General features: G+C 36.7%; 2 protein-coding genes across 3 annotated transcripts in view; both read right to left on the bottom strand.

Annotated features, from left to right (window-relative positions):
- Window positions 1–1371: 1371 nt before the first annotated feature.
- On the bottom strand, window positions 1372–4140 carry LOC140150605 (uncharacterized). Its single transcript, XM_072172656.1, has 2 exons — window positions 2932–4140; window positions 1372–2337 (listed from the first exon to the last, which is right to left on the bottom strand). Exons 1-2 carry the CDS (start codon window positions 4114–4116, stop codon window positions 1726–1728), a joined length of 1797 nt encoding a protein of 598 aa, XP_072028757.1. The 5' UTR covers window positions 4117–4140; the 3' UTR covers window positions 1372–1725.
- Window positions 4141–11174: 7034 nt separating this feature from the next.
- LOC140150604 (uncharacterized) overlaps window positions 11175–20513 on the bottom strand; it is a 45974-nt gene continuing 36635 nt past the window's right edge. For both annotated transcript variants that reach the window (XM_072172654.1, XM_072172655.1), the window contains exons 6-8: window positions 14267–14369; window positions 13176–13483; window positions 11175–11338 (exon numbers count right to left, since the gene is read on the bottom strand). In XM_072172654.1, the coding sequence (XP_072028755.1) occupies window positions 11275–11338; window positions 13176–13483; window positions 14267–14369 (475 nt within the window). In that variant the 3' untranslated portion in view covers window positions 11175–11274. The remainder of the gene's footprint in view (window positions 11339–13175; window positions 13484–14266; window positions 14370–20513) is intronic.

The following is a 20513-nucleotide window of genomic DNA, read 5'->3' as shown; positions in this document are numbered from 1 at the left end:
TGCTTAAATCAATCATTATTGAACATAATGATCTAATAATAGCGAAAATTGATTACTTTTGATAACAGATAAATTTATTTCCTTTCTCTAACAGAAAAACAAATCTGTAGCTTCAACTAGGGTCTGTGCTTCAACATTTCCTATGGACCACAATGGCCTCATCCTAATGGCATAGTTCAATAACCTCAATTAAACAATCATAGTACAAAATTTGACCCCAAGTTGCCGAGAATGAGTTTTTGTACCCAAATTCTCAAAAGGTCATTCAATGAATGTACAAATGTATTGGGGTTAAAGAACTGTGCCCCTGATGAGCATGTTGTGGATCCTAGTGATATCGAAAACAAAATTACATCATCAATATATTCAATAAAGTACTTTTGGCGCTCTTCCAAGGTTTTGATTTTTTACTATTAATCGAAATATTGATCGTATTGCTCACGTGTATAATGTTCACTTTGAGTAAATGTTATTTATAGGCCGTAATATAACTACCGAAGAAGTTCTATGAATAATCGTTATGCAATAAAACAACACAGTTTATATCACAAGTAAGACACAAAGGGAACAACTGTTCATGTAATCACCACATTTATTATGTAGGCCTATTTAACACAATTCGTTGAATCATGTGTTTGTTTATATAAGTTATAGTCATAACTGTTATTGCGTCATTTTTTCTACCAACATGCATTAGCTAATGTTGGCGCATTATTTTATCAAATATCATGTATTAGATATTAAAAAATTGATATCTTCCATCAAAACTGATTAGCTTTACTTTACAAGATGATTAAACTATTATCGTCAAAAATCTTTGTTAATTATAGCATTAAATTAGGCTAAAATTCTACATAATCCACAATGATCTATTCATCATTCATTTAAGATGACAAAGCGTCGAAAATTAAATCCTAATCTAAGTTAATTTAATGGGCTATTCTAGTTGAAATCCATACACCCCCTATGGACAATGATGGAAGGCTTGACTTTAATTTCACACATAGGGGTGTAAATTTCAAATGGAGTCACCCATTCAGGTATAAGCCGCCTTTGAAATTCACAATCCCTATGTAGCCTAGAAGATTAAGATCATATGGGTCCTTTTTTCAAAAAATTGTCTCAATTTTTTCGGAATATAGCCCAATTTTTCCTTAATGTAGCCAAAATGTTCAAAATTTTCCCAAAACTTGTAAAAAGTAAGACAATATGGGTTAAATTTGGTCGAAAAAATTTTCACTTTTGGTATATCAATGGGTCCAAATTTCTTGAAAAATTGGTATATTTATGGGTCCACTTTCATATTCTCAGCGGCACGTCCCTACCAAAACCAAACTTGAGTACCCCGGGATTTCAAGTTGAATGGCCCAAATCAAAAGTTCATCAACAAACTTTTTGTCCAATGTACTTATTGCACATAATTATTAATTATTTCCAATCATTTGTATACAATGCTTATTTTACTTGCTCGTTTTTTAAATTGACTTAAAAATAAGCCTATATCACATTACACCCCAATCATGCAATATAAATATTACAGTATTATCAAAGCTTTCGAAATATAATTTTCACAGATACGAGGCGCAAAACGGTATTTCTAGATTTGCCTACATTAGGACATGTAGTTGATCAAATCATTCAACACCAACATTGATTTGTTTTTGAAAATAAGTGGATATCAACATAATATGTGAGTATTATAGCCAGTGAGTCAAAGCCAATAGTTCAGTGAACTGATAAAACCATAGTATTTGTATGTGAAAAATAAGAGCTTTGCAATTTGCTCTTTTCAACGGCCATTTGCCATAGTTCGGATGTTGTACGCTTTTCATGCATATCGGAGAGCACTCTCCGTAATTGTCCTCCAGTTGATCTTGCTCTTGCTCTTAACTGTAACCTGCCGTGGTGTTCTTGACCGCCTGCTTGCTGTATCAACTGCTGCTTCCGCCTGGAGACTCTCTGTTGGATCTCTTCTTCAACGTCTTTGACAATGTCTGCATCAGTTCTGTTACAAGCAAATTTCGAACATGATTTGGTATTGTCTGTTTTATTGGAAGTCCTAAATGATTTCATACTTCCTGTCGATTCCGTTATGCTGCTGTCATTTGAAGACGATGATGTCCTGCTTTTGCATTCGGAAATGCTATCTGACTCTAAGCATACGAGTTCTGGTAAATTAAAGTTAGATGTTTGTTTCAACTCCTTTAATGACAGAGAGGAACAATGGCCTTCTGCAATGTCGTAGTATTCTGTCAGCTCAGCTTCTTCAAGTCTTTGTTTTGATATCGCGTGGTCTGCTTTAGGTAACTTTTCAGTCAAAACGATGTCTTCATGACTCTGCAAGAAATAATATGATAGCACAAAAATATTAATATAAAGTATATTTTTAGCTTATCTATTTATAAATATTTTTCATGTTTTTATTGTAACATATTTTCAACTTGTATTATATTTCAATTGATATTATCTATTTAATTGAAGGACATTGATTGTTTTTATTGACTAACAGTTTCAATCAATTTAGATCCATATTCCATACACACGATCAAAACATTGTATAATACATGTATTCGACTGTTTGGAGCACCAATTAACTGTTTGGAGCACAAAATAGTTATCTGTTAAGGTTGGGTTATGTATCATGTATGTATGTTAAGGGCTCGGATAGCGACGTTTCCACGTATTTTTTGAGACACATCAAATTGTATCTTAAATACAAAAGGTTAACATTTTCAAATGATATCAATTTTTAATAATTGCCATAAAATTGGTATTATATCCCGAATTTCAATAAATTATTTGATATTAGAATGACATTCCTCGTATTCAGAATGCAATTTGATGTGTCTGATGTTCTCTCAGGTCCTACAAAAAAAACGACGTGAAAACGTCGTTATCCGAGCCCTTAAGTAAATTGAAAATCATAATTACCTTTAAAGGTTCCCAAGCTTGAGTTGATCGTCTTCCAATTGGAGACTCATCACAGTTCATCACATTCTTCCTTCCACATCTGGAATTTCTCTCGTTACTAAGGTGTGATATTGCCTCTGACCGTTGATGCATCAAATCTTCCACTATACTTCTATTTGTCTCCAAATCAGATGCCAGCGACAACCTCTTTCTTTCACTCTTTGGTGACGAACATGTTGATGAAGGTGGGGAATTCGGCAGTGACGAATCAGATGCGAGAGAGAGTTTTCGGCGACAGAATGTTGGAGAAGAACATGTCGAAGACGGGGGTGAGCTTGATCTGGAACTAAGAGCTGGGCTGGATATTCTTCTGAAGGGTTTTGCGTGACCATGTGGTATGTCCAGATGAGAATGACTCTCCGATTGAGTTCTTCTTGTCAAACATCGCCTGGGACTGGGAGGTGGAGACGGCTTGAATTTATCTGGTAAACTTCTGCTCACTTGTGGTGACAATCGCCTCCCAAATCTTTGCGTACTTGGAATTGTCCTACCGGATGTTTTTGTTTCTGTCCTGCCACTGCCAGAAATATTGTCTTCTGAAATCTGCACAGAAGAATCATCATTGCCAGCGTTTGCTTTTTGTTCAAATTTCTTTTCCTGTTTAGATTTGTTCACATCTTTCAACAACATTGCATTCATAGATACACATAGTCCAACTTTTCTCCAACGACGACGATTTAGTGTTAAACCTGGTATCAAGTCCTTCTTCTCCGAAACAGAATCTTTCTCGTCAGATTCTAAACCACTTTTCTTCCTGTTTGTAAGATCCACGCAAAGTCTTGCGCTAATTGTTGCTTTCTTCCACCGGTGATTTGCTGCAGATTGCCGCTGGTTTGGTTTCGCCTTCTGTTCCGGCACCCAAGCTGTTTTCTTCTCGCGTTGAAAACGTTGGCATTCTTGCAACTCAATGTCCAATCCAACGCAACTGTCATTTTGTACCTTTGTGTCACTTTCATTATCCGCAAGGAACATTTCATCTTCAATGTCAATAGAATCTCTTGCAGATTCCGCTTCAGGACTTGCAAATATCGCAATTTTTGGTCGCCGAAGTGGAAGATTATTATCCATCACTGTAGATAATTGTTTGTGAGAGTTCAATTCTGCAGATGACGAAAGTTTTGGTGTATAAACTGATAGCTTATCCATAATGAAGTCTTTGTACGTCTTAATATTCCCAAAATAATCTTTTGTCTGAATACGTAACTCTACATCTGAGAGAACGTTATTCAAGCCAAGTTGGCACCGGTACGAACTGGTTTTATAAGTAGCTATTTTAAGTGTATGATCACATTTGACGCCAAGTGCCAACACACCTGATGCAATATAAGAATTGAGCGTTAGCCAAGTTACACAACTTCTAACAAGTACTACGATGTTGCTCCTTGCATAACAATTTAACTTCTGACGCGAAAAAGTGTTTGTGTTCGGACTTATAAACACCTCCTCCTTTGTTGTTTACAATTCTGGGTAATTCCCTCTCTTTTCCAGCATATTCGATGATGATTGGCATCGAGCGGTTGAACCATGACAGCCCTTTACTTTTCCTCGTTACATGATCAATTTTTGATATTGATTTCATATTTTCCTCTTATCATTATCTTAAGAAACGAACACTGACTTATTGACTATTTATTGCAGTTATATGATAATATCAAGCTAAGCTTACTATAGCTGCCTTAAACAGTAAATACTTTGGTTTGGGTGTTTGGAAAGGAAAACGATATTGTCGAGGATGCTAAAGCCGTTTTTTTTTTAATTCTATACACCTTTTTACATTTTATATAAATGATTTGAAATCTATTTGTTTTAGTGGTAAAGAGAAAGAGAGAGTCAGAGAAAGAGAGAGAGAGAGAGAGAGAGAGGGAGGAGAGAGAGATGAGGAAATCGAACTTTGGGGGAACTTGAAATATGTATAAAAGCAATGAAATAAATTTTATAAATAGTATACAGGGTGTAACAATAATTGCATTTTGACTTCTCAGGAAAAAACTAAAAGAGTTATGGCACAAATGTTATATGCAATACAATCAGTAATATATTGGCTAAAAGAAGACGTTTAGTTTGTTTCTTTAGTAACTTGGATCCAAAAGTTATGTCCTATTAATTAATTCACCCAGAAAACGTGTTGGGCCACTTTTGCCATGTTTGCGCATATCAAGTTTGAACCGCGTATAGATATGCTTATCGTGCATTAAACATTAAAGAACTGACACAAAAGAATTATAAGTGGTGTTTCTTCATTATAATTAACATGAACTTAATCATAATATGATATTTTTGATATTTATGATATAAATTAAGTCATGAAATTTCTTTCAAATTATCTTATAAATAAAGTAATTCTCATATCATTGGTAAAACTGAGAACAGAACAAAATAATAAAAATTTGAAATTAAGTTCAGCTGGGCTTCTACTAGGTGTTCTGGGGCGATCACTATTGCCAGCATTTCTGTTAACAAATTCTACATACTTCTCATAGTTATATGTAATAATGTATGCCTTGATAGAAGACGTGAGTTTGGAAAATGAGCTATAAACAATCTTATGGTTTCTAATGTCACAAACATAAAAATACGCTCTTACAACGTGAATTGGGGTTGAAGTTGTTGAGCTGCAGCCACGATTTCTAGTAAATGAGGTTGTTATGTCAGTGCTTAGTTGTAACTTTCAAAACCTCAAGGAGATATTCTATTATGTAATTGTAATCATTTCTATAACTTCGAATACCCCATTGTTTAAAACTACCTATCATAAGAGCACCGTTCAACTGGTCCATGGTTCAACTCTATTCAGTCAACTGGTCCATGGTTCAACTCTATTCAGTCACTTTTACGCTTAGACAAAAGTGGCCCAAGCGGTTTTAAGACTAGGTTACATAATTCTCGCTATTCGCAATAGGGGCGCCGCCAGCGGTTGCGATGTAATCGTGATGTATCATGGGAAAAGGTCGACATCCAAGACCGCGCAATACGAATATTACCATGCTATTACATAGGAACACGTGACAATATTTTTTAGTTTGTCAATATAACGGTATTACACGCAAATCGATAGAGAAAAAAATTAATTGTGCACATTTCAATCACATTATTAAGTATTATTGAGTATCGATTCGCGTGTAACACCTTTATTTTGACAAACTAAAAAATATTGTCACGTGTTCCTATGTAATAGCATGGTAATATTCGTATTGCGCGGACTTGATGTCGACCTTTTCCCATGATACATCATGATTACATCGCAAAATCTGCTGGCGGCGCCCTTTATTGCGAATAGCGAGAATTGGCCATATCTTCACTTGCATACCCTCGATTTTATTGAAACAAAACTTATCTGGTGGCTAAAGAAATTATCTTGATATACATATAAATATCAAACCAAATAATTAGCAGCATACTTATGTCATTCTATTTTCAAAATTGTATAAATTTTATTGTTCACCCAGTAGCTTTTGGATTTAATGACAGAGTAGTTAATGCTAAAATGTTAAAATTAAAATGCAAGAATATTTCGATTACATATTATGAATAACATCGAAGACTCCAAATTTGCAAAAGTCCACTTAAAAACGAAAGTCCCATAAACCGACAAGCGTAGCGACCAAAACAAATCGGGGATTTTATGTTTTTATTTTAGTCAAAAAAGGTCCACATTGGGAAGAATGTCTACTTTTGCAAAATCGTCCCCAACCCCGGAAAAAGGTCCACTTTTTCAAAATGCGCACCCCCACTCAAAAAGAAAAAAAGAACCCTGCGTACGGGCTTGATCCTAACTCTAGCCAGCCTAATGTTAACCCTAAAACCTATAGCCCTCATCTCTATCTTGGTAGCAGTCCTGTTTTTAATGTAGGTCTATATAGGTAACATCAACCGGCAGCTATTTCCATAATTCCCGTTTGCGATTCAAACTCTTTTTACGGGAGTGGTCTTTTCTTTGGGATTTAGCAGCACGAAGTGATGTTTATGGGGATATGTCCCTAAAACGTTTTCTTTGCTGAGATTTTCTGGTGCAATTTTTATCAAACATAGTTTAAACAAGTTACTTAAGTTTTGTTGCGATACTATTGAAGAGTTATCGCTTATTAATTGTCGGACAAAGTTATATTTTCTGCACCTACAACCCACACCCAAAAAAAAGAAGAAGTTTCTTTCAGAGCACATGTTTTGCAATAGTCACAAGCATGAACATCGACTTAAAATTTGATAAACGTAATATCAAAATAGAAATAATATTATACACTCTTGTTCCGGCAGTTAACAGTCGCCAAGTATAAGAAGAAAAGTTTAAGATTTTTAAACAATTAATGTTCAAAGGCGTGATTTTGCGCTTAATCTGCAAAGTTTAACGTATGTTAAAAGACTGTTAAACTCGAGCGTATAAAGGTGGTTATTTTTTGTTACGTTAAAAGGCGTTAAACTGTGTAATGTTTAGTGGAATTGTACTTTACCTGTTTAACGATACATCTCGCGCCACGGAATTTTAACCAATTATTGTTTAAAATGACAAAAGCAAATGGCGGCCACGAGTGAATGCTGGTCGTGCTGATTATGGTCTTCTGAAACTTCGTTCAAATAGGTAGGTTTGAGTCAATCAGGTTGCACCAAACTCGAGATTCGTTTGATAAGTTATGCATAGACATCGTTGAGACATAAAGGATGGATATTGATGCGTTCATTTGCTAGATTTAACAACGTCATTGGGATTGACATTCTAGCGATACTGTACTGTACTGTTCTACGTGCACGGTACATGTATATCACCAATGTGTGTACCGCGATGTTCAGTTTTGGGCATACGCACAATAGCTTACAATGTAGACGAGATGCATTGAAGTATCGGTATGCTGGATACCGTATCGAGTGTGTGAATTTATTAGCGTTGATGTATTGTATTTTAGCATTGTATCGTAATGCATGCGAGAGAAAGGCTTACTAGATTTTAATTTTTACTCGGATACATTGCCCGGATACATAGCGGGTTGAACTGATAAAAAACCAAAAAACTTTTGCATGCATGAAATTGTATTTTTGAACGAATCTCACAGTTGACCAAGATCTGATGACTTCAAATCTATCATGAATTATGCCCGGGGAATTATGTTTCAGTATAAAATTTTTTTAAAAAAGAAAGAAAGAAAGTCCCAATCATAATTAAATCCAATACAACCATGATTAAGCAGTTGTATTTCTTAAACAATCCTTAGATAAAATAGAACATATAAATCATTATCTGTTTAGAGTTATTAAGCAAATATTGATTAAAAGACCTTAAACAACCTAGTTGGTTAAGCACTTAAACTTGAAGCTGGTTAAAGTGCTATATGCATTTATTGGTTAAAAGTTTTAACCAACTATTGATTTGAGCTTTAAACAACAAGAAAATTAAGGGCCCTTAACCAATATTTCGACGAGAGGACCACGTAACTAACACGAGTTTAAGATTGATTAAGATTGTTTAAGACTTTTTTAATTGGTGAAATAAGAGTGTACTAATTGTCTGCGTCTTATGCGATTTACACTTCTAACATGTCTACTCCCAATTCCAGACAAATACTTAAAAAAAATTTAATTTGCAATTTAAAATAATGTGTTTTTCAAAAATTGGAATGCAAAACGTGAAATTAGTCTTGGTACAAGTCTTTGGGCTTGATTATCACAGCAACGAAAAACGCCCTAAAACTCGCGCCACAATATTTACACATTCCCCGTTTGACATCGGGGTCATTTCAAATGTAGGCCTACACGGTATAAGTTAGGCTAATTGGTATATAATTTGTGCGGTAACTGTGTCTCACTATAAACAGCAAGAGTATCGGTACATACGCAGTATACAAGGATTATCATATACGGTATACTCAAAATACGGTATTTTCACTCAAACACGCTGACAGTTACCGCACAAATTATATACCAACTAATATTATCGTACATTTGCAATGACCCCGAGGTCACACGGGGAATGTGTAAATATTGTGGCGCGAGCTATAAACAGCACATTCAACAATATGATCATGGCGGCAAACATGTAGCTTCTGTTTTGATAACTCTTGAGTGGTGAGAATCGTTGCGAATGTCTTGCGCGCATTCTACGCAGCATAAAGAAGCTCCTACTTCCGGTAATACCGCACACAATTTATACTGGCGTGTTTATAATGCAAATATCTCGCGACAATATACTTATACGTCGTATATGTATCCATTATCAACACAAAAACCTGTCACAAAGCATGCCGAATGTTCTAAACTTTAGAATATTTTGCATGCTTTGTGAGACTTTGAATGGGCAAAAGTGCAACTTTTAAAACGGCGCGCCGCGGCGTTGTTTCGTATATAATTAGTTATTATGACGATGTGGGACATTGTAAATCGGACAGGGTGTGCAACACAAGATAGGCTATACCAATATTTTTTAACCTGTTGATGTCGTCAAAAACTTTTCGATTTATTCAAAATTAAAAGTCTAAGGTCTACTTAGAACTTGCGATCCCTTTATAATACACGAGGAAAGTTGAGAAAGAAAATTATATGCAGGTTCCATTTCAATCAATCTCGGGTCTGGGTTATAGTTTTCAAATGACGTACTTGTTAAGTCGAGCATGTGAAGGGGAAGTACTCTTTGCCACGCTTCGTGCTCAAATCGGTTCGTCTTCGATATCCGATAACTTCACAAAGAAAGGTCTTGTCGCATTGAGTCTTAACGGTCTGTGATTCTCAATACTTTCATTCTGAAAACTGTAAAATGGCCTTTACCACAACTTTATCAATTAGCCTACATCAAAAGACTATAAACCCTGTCAGTCAATTGTCAATTTCAATCTTTATAAAAGCTATAAAACCAGCCATGCCAAACTGTTAGCTTTAAGACTTTCAGAGAAGCGTTACATAAGACAAGAGAGAAAACGGAAATTTTAATGGGCGGTTTTAGTTTTTAAAGATTTATAGCAACCCTGGGATTAGGGAGTAATACGAGGTTTTTATAATTGAAGACCGAATTGAAAAAGACTAGTTTGCGTATGACGTCCTGTCAACCAAACCAAAAATGCCGTAGGCCTACTGCGCAGGTCAGTAACCAATCACGTCACACCTTTGCCCTGACGTCAGACGCAAACTAGTCTTTTTAATTCGGTCTTCAGTTATAGATCATGTATGATTGAGCGCCTCTTGCTCAAGTTAATGGGAACCCTAAACGCGCATATGTAAAAAGTACATCAAGAGGAACAAAAACGATGAGCATTTCATGGAAATACCGGCCGGTACAGGAAGCAACCATTTCTCCTATTGCATGCATGCATGCAATAGCGAGAATCCCGAGATTCAAAGGGTACGTACCATTTTATGAAATCCTTGATAAATTTTGATTCTGCAACTTTAAGGACGCTGCACGATTGGGATATTTTTTCAGGTTTTCTCTTATTTCTAGAAATTGTTACAAAAAGTGAAGTTCTGCATGCACCTCACAAGAGAATGGGCATTTAGGTCACTGACTATGCAGAACCACCGAAGGGCCGGGGTCGGATCAGCCTCAATTTTTATTTACATTATCAGTATCAATTTAGTAAGTTTCATCTTCATTTTTATTGTAGTACTTTTTACCAGGTTCAAGTCTTTAAGTTGTCATTAAGATGTAAATTAAGTGTTACATACTGCAGTTACTGTCCGATTTCCTATACACAATACATAGTGCTCTCACCATTGACGCGTGACCTCTACAAATAGTGTATGTTAGAAGTATAGGATATTGCCTAGCTAACGCCACTGTGTAAAAAAATAACCGGCCAATATTTAAAGTATTCTCTGAAATTCTAGAAAATATAGTTTTGTAACATGTCCTAAATTTTTAGCTAATTTAGGTGTTTGGAAATATTCCCACTTTTGTGTTTTAGGAAGGATATGTAAACGACAGATAACACCAAAAAATATGAAGAAAATATTTCCAAACCGTGTTAAGTGAACAAACATTATGTTTCTTATTTTCAAGAATGCTGGTTAACAATAAGCAGACTATTGTCTCATTTCGTGAACAAAGGCCAACATAGTATTGTTACCTTGCGTTTGCTTTATAATCGGTTACCCAACTAAAACTATATACCAGCTCATTGCCATACCGCACAGGTAAAACAGAAACATTTAGGCCTATAGTGTGGATTTAACCAGAGAAGATCTGATTTAATCAGTTGAGCTGTTTTCAATGAGTGTTATATTGGTTTAATAGCTTTTAATGGGGTTTAAGTCCTGCAAAGGTCGTGGTGAATTCTACTGTAGACATGACTACATCATGAGCCAACTTCATTGCTGACTGACATACTACCTCAATGTATACGATTGGTTGACATTATCCCAATTCTCGTTATTCAATGGACGCATAAATCTGAAAAAAGAAGGTGCAAACATATTATTCGTGCAAAATAGGATTAAGGGTCAGTAAAGACCTATAGTATTACGTTTTTCGCGTGAATTTTTTTCGCAGCGACGAATGCTGCGTTTTCTTTTCCCCGCTGCGATTAGCCGCTGCAATCAGGGCTGGATTTACCATTTGGCCAGATGGGCCTGGGCTCAGGGCCCAAAAATTCCTTTTTAGCCCATGTTTTGGGCCAACATAGGGTAACATTTTTAAATTTTGCGCCCTTCGCGCACACTAGCCTTTCAAATAGCAAAATTCACCTTCATTTTTGGCTAAAATAATATGTAATCGAAATTTAAATTAGATACTAAGGCTTGATATCAGGAGTATAATTTCCTCCACAAATCTTACAATTGAAAGCAAAACCACCACTGTGTGCATCCCACGTGATGCTAGCTACGTATGCAAAAGTCATAGAGGGCCAACGCACGGTTTCGTTGGCCGGGCTAGCGAAACACCCGTAGCTACACTTCGCCGATATGGAGTGTTTGGCACGTGAGGGGTCCTGGGTCAATACTCGGGGAAAAGCTTTAACTTCTTTGTTCATCTTCTTTCCTTTTTCGTTGCTTCTCCACTGTATTGTTTTCGTTAACGTCGGCTGTATTCCATAGTGGCGTATAGTGATTTTTGGTCATTTTTTTGAAAATTGGCACATATGTCTTTAATGATGTTCTCTTTCATTTTTCTAAGTCTCATCAGTCATAATTAGCTAATTAATTAGTAATTGATTAATTAAATGTGGCGTATAGTTACAAAGTGACATTTTTCGTATTCCATAGTGGCGTATCGACCATACGCCACTTTTTATACATTTATTTTATGAAATATCGGCAAAAATGAAAAACATCGTATGTCATAGTGGCGTACGCGTATCGGACCTATACCCCACTATGGAATACGATGTTTTCATTTTGCCGATATTTCATAATTATAAAATGTATAAAAGTGGCGTATAGTCGATCTCACTATAAATACAAAAAAAGGTTAGGTATTGCGTTTTGTTCGTTTTCCATAGTGACGTATAGTTTTATTGTCAGTTTGCCAGCAAAAGTATGTATTTATTTCTTTTGAAAAATATATAACAATAAAATCTATTTAGTTTACTACAGAAATTTCACATCATTTACAAAATATAATGAATGTCTGATTTACACAACTCGATTTTAAATTGGCATTTCTTCAAACCCGATTTTCTCAAAAAGTTGTTTATTCGCGGCGCCCCACTATACGCCACTATGGAATACGGACGACGATTAATGTCTATTAAAATGGACATAATGGCCCCTGCCATCCTACTCGCCCGCACTTGATCAAATGTGACGTATCATGTCAAAAGGAGACACTTTTGGGCAGGATCGTAAATGGAGAAATAGCCAAAAATCTGCCCGGGTGTGATTTTTTCACAATTTGGGTTTGTTGCAAATTCGTGATGTTATTAATGTTAAACATATTGTCTGATAGTTTCAGACCGGAATATAACTGGCATCTTGACATTTTTTCAAGGTAATTCCAACTATACTCTCAACATTGTCAATAATATTTTTAAAGACCGGTATCTCAATTTCCAATTTTATAATACCATAACTTACAAACTCAATATCTTCGCTTAGGAATGTCCGATTTCATTGGGGGTAAACGGCGTTGTGGAGCAAAATATCTCTAAGATATGTAAAAACCTCAAAATTGATAACCTGCCCAAAAGTGTCTCCTTTTGACATGACACGTCACAAAATATGAAAACACGCAGGATAAACTAAATCAAAATCGATAAAGGATACAACAAGGCAATCAATTAATTTCTTACTTTTCAAGTACATATTCCATTGTTTCAGATTCGACAGATGTCAAAGAACCACAAGCGTTCCCGATGTTGGTCTTCATCTCTTCAGGGCTCGACGTACCAATAACTGTAATCGGCACTGCATTGTGGGAAAGTGTGTAGTGTAGCGCTAACTTGGTAATATCAATTCCATTGCTTTGACAGTAATCAACTGCTTTCCTACAATTCTCCTTGATGTGTGGTGCCGGTGCTGTGTGCCATGGTTGAGGGCCGTGTGGTGTAAGCATTCCTAACGCAAACGGTGACGCATTGATAACACCAACTCCTTTTTCCTAATTAATGGTTTAGAAGCGGAATGGAAATTAATATGTAAGCATGGTAAAAGTGATCAAGGTACCTTTTTCCTCGCTTGTGGTGAGGGGGTGTACATGGGGGGGTTCTTCCTGGTTGAAAGTTTATGGGGATGTGTCACGGTTTTGGAATACCTTTTCAGCGATTTGGTATATCGATAGGTAGGTTTTAAGCCAATGCGCCCAATTTGGCATATTTGGGCAAAAGTGCCCTTAAAAACAACCAATTTGGGCAAATTTGTGTGCTTTTTGGGTGGTATTTGTAACATAAATTGGTATACTGATGGGTTGCAAAAATATAGTGAAAGTTAACATCCGAAAGTTCACGTGGCATGTCCCCGTACGACTATGTTCGAAAATCCCCCCACCCCCAGGGGGGGGAGTTCCATGGGACCCAACATCAATATCAAAAGAACCACTTTAACGTTAAACCCATAAAAATCAAGAAGAAACATCAAAATTGGATGGTCAAAATTATTGTTTTTCAGGAACGCGTAATTTTGTTTCCTGTTGTAGTTGAATCCCGTGAGCTCATTACCCGGACAATGTTGGGCCACTCGTGCTCAGCAATGGCCTTCCTCTCCAGCTATATCCAAAGATCAGCCTCTCGACAGTTTGTGATGGCACCCGGATCGCACCTGCTGGACTCCTCCACTTTCATTCTTGCTCATTTTGTCGCGATTGTCATTTTACTGGATTCTATTTTCTCTGTATGGTAGTTTGTCTTTTTATATATGCATTTATAGCAATTACACACTAACTTACCTTGAAGTATGATAAATGGCCAAGTAGAGTGGTATCATGCATCGTCAGGTGAGCAAATGTCAAGATAGTATCTATCTTAACTGTGCTTCTTTCTATGATATCCCTGAAAGAAGAACCGAAGCAAATCAAAATAAGATCCAAAGGAAATGTAGTCCTACAAGACAGGCACTAAAGAGCACCATCGGTGAAGGATAAGTTAATACTTTTCACACCATGTATTTGTTTCATATGAAAAACAACAAAAAGTACTGAAAATATGATATATCAGTGAAGTTATTGTGTGTATGAATTCGCTCGGATGAAATAATGACGTATCACGAAAATGGCCATTATGAGATAAAATTGCATTTGAAATATTTTTGCAACTTTTACCCGTTTGTCATACATTACCTCGACTCGATTAAAATGTCTCCTTTTCTTGAATGGATATGAAAAAATAGATATTTAAGTTATATTTAATGAAAATACATTGTTGTCGTTCACCAATTAATTGTAACTAATCATTAAACTTATACGCCAGTATGGTAAATTTTTTGAAAAATGGTTAAATTGACATACGACACGTGATACGTCAATTATGTCCAGTCATTGTTGAATTCATATCTGTATTAGCCACACAGCCGCGATTTACCGAAATAGTTACGACATAGTGGCGTACTTATCAATTTGTAAGCGCTCTTTAGCAAAGTCATAGTTCATTGAATTTACAACCGTATGACAAAACAGGCGAAAATAGTAACTTTTTGCACAAGATTGGCAATTTAAAGAGAATTGGCCATTGCTCATTCTAGTGACGCTAGTATGGACATACCACGGCACAATTTTTGACCAAAATGTAGGTTTTAAAAGTCAAAACCTCAAGTGTTCCTCACAATATTTTTCAAATTTGTGACCGTACAGCACGAATGAGCCGTAAATGTCCTCAATTGTATTCTGAGTTACAGTGTAAAATGGGCATGAAGGTCATATTCATAGGTACCTCAATTGGGTGCTACGTGTACCTCATTTAATGAGATACACGTAGCACCAAATTGAAATACCTATGAATATGACCTTCATGCCCATTTTACACTGTAACTCAGAATACAATTGAGGACATTTACGGCTCATTCGTGCTGTACGGTCACATTTTATGTCATTAAATGAAAGGGCACACTTATATTGTCCATATACTAGCCTCATTAGAATGAGCAATGGCCAATTCTCTTTAAATTGCAAATCTTGTGCAAAAAGTTACTACTTTCGCCTGTTTTGTCATACGGTTGTAAATTTAATGAACTATGACTTTGCTAGAGGGCGCTTACAAATTGATATGTTGTCAAAAATAGCTGATACGTCGGTATGTCATCCAAGCGATATGTCATCCGAGCGACGAGTGTCCAAATGGATAAACGCCTCCAACATCGACTTTAATACTTCCAATTGAAAATTGATTTTTAATTGACAAAATACTATTTTCTTTAAAAAATGCAAAAGAAGGAGTTATCTGATTTCCCAAATCACTGATTCGCCGTAGAAGTGATGTAACAACCGGATTAACTACCTTAGCAATAGGTTAAAACAATTTTTGAATATATCGCGATGCACTAATACGTTCACGCGATACCTCTGCATTGAACCATATCATGCTGATCACTCGAACCTGCAAGATTAGTACCGTTGAAAAGAGCGGTATTGCATTTAATCTATGATTGCAGACATACACAGGTGATAAGTGCAACCTGCTTGTAGTGCTGGGCGATATATTCAAAAATTGTTTTAACCTATTGCTACGGTATTTAAACGATATGACTCCTGCAATCACAACATTATGCCTTATATGTTAGAAAATTAATTACCAAGCACGAATCACGTGGTTTTATTTTAAACAAACTCATATTATCCATAAAAACTAATTAAAACAGCCGTCTCTCAACACGCGACATTCAAAATTCCCAGGCGCCGAGATTATCGAGTGCAGTGACGTCCCAGTAATACAATGAAGGCTGACAACAATTGAGCACAAATAACCACGACGTCATTGCACTGGACAATTTCGGCGGCGGGGAATTTTGAATATCGCGTGTTGAGAGCCGGCTGTTTTTATTCATTTTTATGGTCAATATGAGTTTGTTTTAAATAAAACCATGTGATTTGTGCTTGATAATATAAACAGAGAGCAGATATTCTCGAGAGGGCACTCGATTCACGTGGTTTCTTTTCCAACGCTAAAAGATTACGAATTTTGGTGGTTTGCAAATGAAAAATGTCCGCACTATCGATTGATTACGTAACTGTTATGAATAATTTATTAGGTTTTTCAATGCAATCGCCTCGAGTCTCGACCCATTAATACATATTATCTGTATTATCAAAGTACTTGGAATAGCAATACGGTGAGTTCACTGAACTATACGCCCTTATACTGATGGAGTTTTAATGGCGTTTAATGGCGTTAATCCTGTCCATACACAGATGAACAAATACAATAGATGAAGGTCAACACGTATGACCTCCTATGTGACATGTTATATGTGATGTACAAAAACCTGAATATCATAAAGATCGATCATGCAGTATTCGTTTGTGCATATGAACTGACATTTACGTTGCTAAATATTACTCATTATATATAATGACAAACATTGGTATTATGACAATACGGTATATACATTGTATATAAAACGACTAATAGATCCTACTATCATGGCGTCAGGTCAATGTTCATCATCATCCCGTATGTTTCTTAAAATTCATTCATAATTATTTGAGACAAATTGCTGTGCTCATTTTTATAGGTGCACAGGTAGATCCGTGTTTTTGTTTTGTTTTTCATTTCCTTTTAATGAAAGAATTAAGGTTTTCCACTGCACGGGGGCCACAAGGGTGATACTAATTTTAATGCTATATTTTCAAAACGAATACGTGTTCCCGGTTGGCTCTATAGCGATTTCACAGAAAAGTATTTCTAGTGCAATGCAGCGTCGGACTCTAGCTGAGAGCGTAGCCTAAGTCATTACGGACTCCAAGATGGGCTCTCCTTACACAAATGAACAAACACAAAGGAGGGTAGTCTCCTCCGTGACCAGCTTGATTTATTCGCTAAATTCGCTGCGCTTAAACGCGAATAAAATATTTTCATACGCGCTGCCGCTGTTTCCCTAAACATAATGAATACACACAAAAACAACATTCATATGGGGTATGACGCCTTGCCGCAGCAGCTCCGGACAGTGTTGTGCTGACTTACGTGATACGTGCTAAAAGCCTATCCTTAGGCCTACGTACCGGACCGAGGGGAAGGTTAGATTAGCTTACTCGACAAACTCGAAATTGAGAAAAAGCGTTCTTAAAAGACGAAAACCTCTTCTGTTGAGATCTACAAAATGTACCGTAGGGGAGAGCGGGGAGTGTTCGCCCTATTTTTTCTGACCAGCCTAGCGATGTCAATTTTAAGGTTAGGGATGACCTGATTAGCTCATGTGAAAGCCCTATGTCTTAGCTATATACGGTTACAATCCCAGAACTATAGGCCTTACAATAGCAACAGGATAGAGCAAACAAAAAAGTTTTGCAAAGTGGCGAACTTGCCCCATATTGGGGCAGGTTCGCCCATATGGTGGGGGTAAGTTCACCCTAATAACACAAAAAAAGATTTAAACATTGCATAACAATAACATATTCAATGCAAACATTTAGCAAGCGTATACAGGGCATCCATTCTCTTCTGGGGAGTTACTAAATTTGTTGCAGGGGTCGGGTCATGGTAAAATGTAGGGGTCCAAAGTGAGCTTAAACGTATCATCGGGGAGATTATGGATTAGGACATAAACGGTGGTATGAGTAATACTGATACCACATAACTTTAAAAACATGCTTTTCAGTAGTTTTACCTTGTTTAATGGTATAATTATCAATATTTTGCATAATACGCTGGTGGGGCAGGTCCGCCCTCCAGTTTGGGGCAAGTCCGCCCGGGGAAGATATAGGGCGAACATGCCCCATCCTCAAAAGGGCGAACGTGCCCCTTGTGCACATTTTTGTATTTTCTTCAGAGTATGCAAAATACAAATCGAATAAGGAGTTTATAACAGCATTAAATCTTTGAGAAATCCCATATGTTCCCAACACAGATTTCCATTAAAACCACTTGTATTTATGTATCAATGATAATACAACATTATTAATGCAACAAAAAATTACGTTTTGGTGTAATTTTTTTGTTTTGGCTGCAGTTCGATGAACACGTCCCTATATGTCGCGTAGCTAATATGAGAAGTTTATAATAACCTATGTCACCTAATTTTGCCATCATCAAATCCCCCGATAGCCGTAGTGCTGAGAAACAAGGGGTGGGCGAACCTGCCCCTAGGGCGAACACTCCCCGCTCTCCCCTACCGGTCTGTCCTGGCTGTACTAATTACAGGTTAAAGACCTACCCTTAAGCCTACTTATCAGACCAAGAGAAAAATTAGATTAACTTACCCAACAAACTCCAAATTGGGAAAAAACATTCTTAAAAAACAAAGCATAACCTCTTTCTGTTGAGATCTTGAAAATTTACAGGTCTGTCCAGGCTGAATACGCAAGCGTGAAGTGAAATTCATCCTTCAATGAAACGCCTGAATAACCAATCAATCGATGCGATATTGTTGTACAATCGCTGAACAACCTTTGTTCAACAGCTGTAGCTCCGTAAGAAAAAACATTTATTCGCTAAATTCGCTGCGCTTAAACGCGAATAAAATATTTTCATACGCGCTGCCGCTGTTTCCCTAAACATAATGAATACACACAAAAACAACATTCATATGGGGTATGACGCCTTGCCGCAGCAGCTCCTCCGTGAAGACCAAAGAACGGGCTTATCGAGAAAAGGGTTTATTTTGCCTCAAAAATTAACTGTGCATAGGCCCTATATTAAACCATAAAACCGTTAAAAATCAATCTCTAACTGTTTAAGCAACTAGTGAAATCGCAACTGCTCTCATTTCTGGAAGAGCAAACTTCTACATGATCTGATACAAGACGTTAATCCATGTATGCCTAATCACGAAAACGAGATTGAAAAATATCTACCAGATTGCCATATCTTTGGCATGCTGTGAACGCCAACACTATGCTACTTCACAACCTGTATGCATGGGACTCGGTTAACTGCCGTATTACCATATCCCTCCCGATCTTGAGCTATTATGAAAAATTCCTTTATGAATAAACGTGAGATCATTATTTGGCATTTGTTTACCTCAGAAGTATATTTCTGAATGAGAACCCGCTAAAGTTTAATTGATCCTTGCCTATAGTACTTAAAATCGTACTTGTAGATCTCTGCAATTGTTAAGAGCATCATTAAGCGTCTGAATATCACATCTCTTCAAAGCTTAAAAGTCCGCTGAAGAAACCTGCTAAATGCTCAAATCTGCAAGTCCGACAGCATTGTACGAATGCTATTCATCTTCTTGAAATTTTTTGCGGGATGCTTTCTTGCAAATCAGTTTAGTTATTTCGTAGTATTAGAACCTTCCAAGCCAAAAACAATGCATGAAATCATATGGCTTGTTAAAGCTTAGTAAGATATCCACGTCATAATGCCGTTTGCCATATTTTAATGGCGTAAAACACTGATGATTACGTTCTCGAATGTTATTAGTATGATCCGGAAGCCGGAACGGTGACGTCAAAAAAAAGGACGCGATCAGTATAGAGTTTATTCTAGAGAATAATAAAACTTGACGAAATTCGCAGAGGAAAAATCCATTGCGAATAGCTGCAACGGAATACGGAACCGAAATGGGAGACAGCTTAGTAGCGGATTTGTTGCCTAGTTGTAATCTCAGCGTGCATATTGATGCATGCATGCCAGTATATTCGTATTTGAATATCAATTGATCTCCGACTCGTTAGATTTCTGGCCGACAATTTTAAACTTCATGCTAATATATCAATTTTGGATTGCGCCCTAACTGGCTAATTATATATATATGACCGGCCTTCCGCTGATATTAGGCCTAATTGTGATTGTCTTCTCGACACTAGGCATCTTTGTGTGCTTACAAAACGATATTTTTATATATTCTTTCTTTTTAAAGAAAAACGCAGTATGATCACCGCTTCACAAAATGTTATGCTCTGGCTCCTCTTTGGAACACGTCTTTGATTATAAACGATTGCTATAACGTAGGCAAATATTTCTAGCATTTACTTTGCTCCAGCTACTCTCACTCGGTGTATAATTTTCATTAATATATATCGATTACGATAATTA

Source organism: Amphiura filiformis, chromosome 4 (genome assembly GCF_039555335.1).
Source record: "Amphiura filiformis chromosome 4, Afil_fr2py, whole genome shotgun sequence".
Lineage (NCBI taxonomy): Eukaryota > Metazoa > Echinodermata > Ophiuroidea > Amphilepidida > Amphiuridae > Amphiura > Amphiura filiformis.
Note: the sequence above shows the minus strand (reverse complement) of the source record. Positions and strands in the feature narration are given on the sequence as shown.

Coding starts and splice junctions, on each gene's coding strand:
- LOC140150605 (XM_072172656.1), bottom strand. CDS start 4,116: ATGGATAAGCTATCAGTTTATACACCAAAACTTTCGTCATCTGCAGAA. Junction 2,338..2,931: donor AAGCTTGGGAACCTTTAAAG/GTAATTATGATT, acceptor TATTTCTTGCAG/AGTCATGAAGACATCGTTTT.